Source organism: Octopus bimaculoides, chromosome 21 (genome assembly GCF_001194135.2).
Source record: "Octopus bimaculoides isolate UCB-OBI-ISO-001 chromosome 21, ASM119413v2, whole genome shotgun sequence".
NCBI lineage: Eukaryota > Metazoa > Mollusca > Cephalopoda > Octopoda > Octopodidae > Octopus > Octopus bimaculoides.
The window spans coordinates 37,325,777-37,330,782 of NC_069001.1; the positions used below are offsets into that span (position 1 = coordinate 37,325,777).

Genomic DNA, 5,006 nt, shown 5'->3' on the forward strand with positions numbered 1-5,006 from the left:
ATATATATACACACACACACACACACACACACCTATATATATGTATATGAAAGAAGGTTTGAAAATGCAATTTTAAAGATGTTTATTCACTTAACCTGTTTAACTTTTTTAGAAAAAGATTGTCAAAAGTAAAATGTAAAGCTTTGTATATAAGCTTTGTTGTGTTAAGTACTGGTTGTCACAAAAGTATTAAAGTACATATACATTCTTTGATAATAAGAAAATGTTAAAAACTGTTTACAAGAAAGTATTCAACAAAAAGTATTAGGAGTTCAATAAAAATCATGTTTGTTTGGTAGTATATATATACACAGAAGGAGATATATTTGAAAATTTACAAAAAATTGCAGAGGAACCGACCTGTCTTTTTGACAGGTCGGTTCCTCTCCAATTTTTTGTAAATTCTTAAATATATCTCATTCTGCTATAGCCTCAGGCTGACCACAGCCTTCTGAGTAGATTTGGTAGACAGAAACTGAAAAGAAGCATGTCGTATATATATGTGTATACATACATACATACATACATATAAATATATATATATTTATGTGTTTGTCTTTGTGTCTGTGTTTGTCCCGTCACTTGAAAACCAATGTTGGTGTGTTTACATCCTCATAACATAGCAGTTTGGCCAAAGAGACCAATAGAATAAGTACCAGGCTTACAAAAAATAAGTCCTGCGGTTGATTCCTTCGACTAAAAGGCAGTGCTCCAGCATGGCCACCGTCAAATGACTGAAACAAGTAAAAGAACATACATTTTTCTCTGTAGCGGTTTGCTGGCCACCAAGGAAGAGAAAGTCTGCAAGCTGGGTAAAATGTTTTGGCAGCAATTCCTTTGTTGTTACTTTCTGCCCTCAAATTCCACTGTGGTTGACTTTGCCTCTCATCTTTTCATAAAATAAGTACCAGTTACATACTGGGGTTAATGTAATCAACTAGACCCCTCCCACCCTTGTGCAAAAAGTGCCCCATTATACGAGTAATTTGCTGAATGAGCTGAGGCTCATGCGGAATTTTTGTCTTGAAGTATGCGTGGAAATCTGCAGTGCGAGCACAGAAATCGTCCAGTCTTTAGAATAATTTGGTTAATGATTTAGTGGAAAAGGAGAAATGTACAATGTCTGTTTATATATTTTTCTATTTATCTATTTCTCTTTCAGTTTAACCTGTGTGTGTGTGTGTGAATATATCTCTCTACTTTCTCTCTGTTTCAGTCTGTACATCTGTCACACACACACACACACACACACACATACACAGCAGCTCAAAGCTCTCCTCTTGTATGATATATTTAAGTAATTTACAGGAAAAACATTGAAGAATTCTTCCGTTGAATGTTTAATTGTTTTTATTAGAATTTGACATAAAAACCTAACATTCTCTTTCTTTATAATTGTCATTTTACTTGTAACTACACCTTTTCTGTTTTAAAACCAATAAAAAATTTTTTTGAAGTGGTTTTTGGAGGCTGGAACCGATTAATTATATTTTAGTTAATTTCAATGGGGAAAATTGATTTGTAAAACGAGCTCAGTCATGGAACGAATTCAACTCGTACAGCAAGGCGTCACTGTACTTTTATTCATCTTTGTCCTCCCAATGTGCGTCATTAGCCATTCAGGGTTCAAATGGTGCCAGTTCATTAGTGTTCCATTTCTGTTATGTGTGCACAAACACATATCTTCTTTTGTCCTTCATCTCTTACTTGTTTCAGTCTTTAGACTGTGGCCATGCTGGGGCACCACCTCGAAGAATTTTTTAAAAGCCTGGTGCTTATTCCATCAGTCTCTATTTGCTGAACTCCTTGATTATGGGGGATGTAAACATACCAACACCAGTTATGGGGTGGTGGTGGTGGTGGTGGTGAAGGACAAAACACACACACACACAAATATATGTATATATATATATATATATATACATTGGGCTTCTTTCAGTTTCCATCTCCCAAATCCACTCAAAGCTTTGGCTGGCCCAAGGCTATAATAGAAAATGTTTGCTAATGGCTTCACTCAGTGGAACAGAACCTGGAACCTTTGTGATTGGGAAGCAATATTTTTACTACACAGCCATGCTAGCTCTTTATATACATATATACTCACCTATATACAAATATATACATATATATACTCACACACACATATATGCACCTATATATATTATATTCATACAAACTTATATGCACACACACACACACGTTTATTAATTATGTATGTGTCTATTTATTTCAGTCACCACCAAAACCCAGACAACTGACCATTATTGAAACTTTAGTGGAAAAGGAGAAATGCACAATGTCAGTGTATATGTTTTTCTATTTATCCAACCCCCTTTCAGTTTAACCATCTAGCTCACTACATGGTTGTATGTGTGTGTGTGTGTGAATATATCTATCTTTATTTCTCTCTTTCTGTCTGTCTGTACAGTTGTCTCCCTCACTTACACACACACACACACACACACACACACACACACACACACACACACAGAGCAGGTCAAAGCTTTCCTCTTGTATTAAATACTTTACAAGAAAAGCATTGAAGAATTCTTCTGTTGAATGCTTAATTGTTTTTATTAGAATTTGACATAAAAACCAAACAATGCATTCATACATACACATATATAGAGAGAAAATACAGAAGAATTTATAGTAACATAACCTATAATATTATAAATACCAGTTTTTGTTTAATACGCACACACATACACACATCTCCATCTATATGTATACATACATATGTACATATATATGTATGTATTCTTTTATAGAATAGTGGATCTCAAAACAAATAAAGTTATAAATAATCTTTTCTTCTGTAGATACAAGTCCTGGAATTTTGAGCAAAGGGATTAGTTGGTTGGTGCTGAACTGGTCCTTATTTCTTGGCCATTAAAGCTATGAGGAAAGGCGGTGAGCTGGCAGAAACACTAGCATGCCGGGCGAAATGCTTGGCAGTATTTCGTCTGTCTTTACATTCTGAGTTCAAATTCCGCCAAGGTCGACTTCACCTTTCATCCTTTTGGAGTCGATAAATTAAGTACCAGTTGCATACTGGGGTTGATCTAATCGACTGCCCCCCCCCCCAAGAAAGCATTTGGGGCCTTGTGCCAAGAGTAGGAAAGAATGAAGCTATAAGGAATAACCTGTAATTATCATTAGAAAAATAATCAAGCACAGCCTTTGAGTTTTTCTATTGAAAGCCTTTCTTTTGGCTCGATATTTACAAGCTGTTGGCCTGGCTGGCTCTGTGTTAGGACGATGAGTGTTCCAGTAGATCCCATCAATGGCAAGGCCTGCTCATGAAATTAACGTGCAAGTGGCTGAGTACTCCACAGACATGTTTACCCTTAATGTAGTTCTCAAGGTGATTCAGCATCACACAGAGTATGACAAGGCTGTCCCCTTTCAATTACAGCTACAACTCACTTTTGCCAGCTGAGTGGACTGGTGCAATGTGAAATAAAGTGCCTTGCATTAGGACACTGCCAAGAATTGAACCCATGACTTTACAATTGTGAGTTGAATGCCCTAACACTAAGCCACACACCTTCACATGCTGTTGTTTATAGATTTATTTGCTTCAAGGTCAACCATTCCCGAAATGAATTATTTTTCACATTCTCTTGAAGCTTATAAAAAAGATCCTTATGACATCAACAATATATACGTGTGTGTGTGTGGTATATATATTTATACATATATACATATATATACATATGCATACAAACATACATACATACACATATATATGCATACATACATGTGTGTGTGTGTGTGTGTATTCACAAGCACATATGCACAGATAGATTTTTTGATGTTATTTATTGTTTATGTCAAGTAGGTACTTATGAGGCTCTGTTCTTTCCATTTTTATTGCTATCTTGTACAAACACACACCCTCACGTTTGAATGCATGTGAAAGTGATTCTACATACATGCATATATCTGTTCACAGGCACATACATGTGTGTGTGTGTTTAATAACGGCTTGATTCAACTCCTTCAGATTCTTGGAAGTGTAGCAGATACGGGACACATCCCATCATGTGTTCACAGACACTTGATGAAGTGGACTTGTCTTTTGCTCATGATACTATCAAGAATATGAAGGAAGAGTGTCAAGCTGTTATTAAATGTTTGTATCTCCACCTAAATTTGTTGAGTGCATCGTATATGCCATAAAATTGCAGTATATTATTGAAAAGCTTCTTGAAAAACCCCGCTTTTTGTTTTCTGTTGTGGCCCACACAATGAAGAGGTCGTTTTGCACTCCGTCTCATGAGCTATAAAGGCCATAGTAGAAGTAGGGATTTTCCAATTGTAATCTAGCTACATTTGTTATTTGCCCCTGGATAGGGTCTGTGAGGGTTATCATTGTTGCTATTGCTGAATCGTAAGCTGGCTGAATCGTTAGCACATGGGACAAAATGCTAAGCATCATTTCTCCTTGTTCTTTACATTCTGAGTTCAAACCCTACTGAGGTCATTTTTACCTTTCATCCTTTTGGGGGTCGATAAAATCAGTAGCGGTCACTGGGGTTAGTGAAAATGACTTATATCCTCCCACAAAAATTCAGGCTTTGTGCCTATATTAGAAAGAAATATCTAGAAAAAAAATTATCATTATTTGTGAGCTGGCACAATCGTTAGCATTGCTGGGAAAAATGCTTAACAGCATTTCACCTTTCTTTATGTTCTGAGTTCAAATTCCACTGAGGTTGACTTTGTCTTTCATCTTTCAGGGTCAATAAAATTAGTACCAGTTGTGCACTGGGGTTGATGTAATTGACTTACCCGCCCAAACTTGCTGGCCTTGTGCCACATTTGGAAATCAATTTTCTTATGCTTTTGTGTTGTGGTTTCCAACTTTTTGGATATATGCACAGATCCAGGACCTGGATTTCTTTCGGGGTGCGGGGGTGGGGGTGGGGGCATACCTAAAAAATGTAACACCCGTCAACTACAGAAAAATATATTTAAAGAGGGAAGATCACTGAGATCCA

The 5,006-nt window shown here is 36.5% G+C and overlaps 1 protein-coding gene across 2 annotated transcripts in view; it reads left to right on the forward strand.

The window, feature by feature from the left end:
- The window catches only part of LOC106868788 (UBX domain-containing protein 11), a 147,774-nt gene that overhangs the window by 135,264 nt on the left and 7,504 nt on the right, over positions 1-5,006 (forward strand). For both annotated transcript variants that reach the window (XM_052975533.1, XM_014914207.2), the window contains one exon: positions 2,234-2,298. In XM_052975533.1, the coding sequence (XP_052831493.1) occupies positions 2,234-2,298 (65 nt within the window). The remainder of the gene's footprint in view (positions 1-2,233; positions 2,299-5,006) is intronic.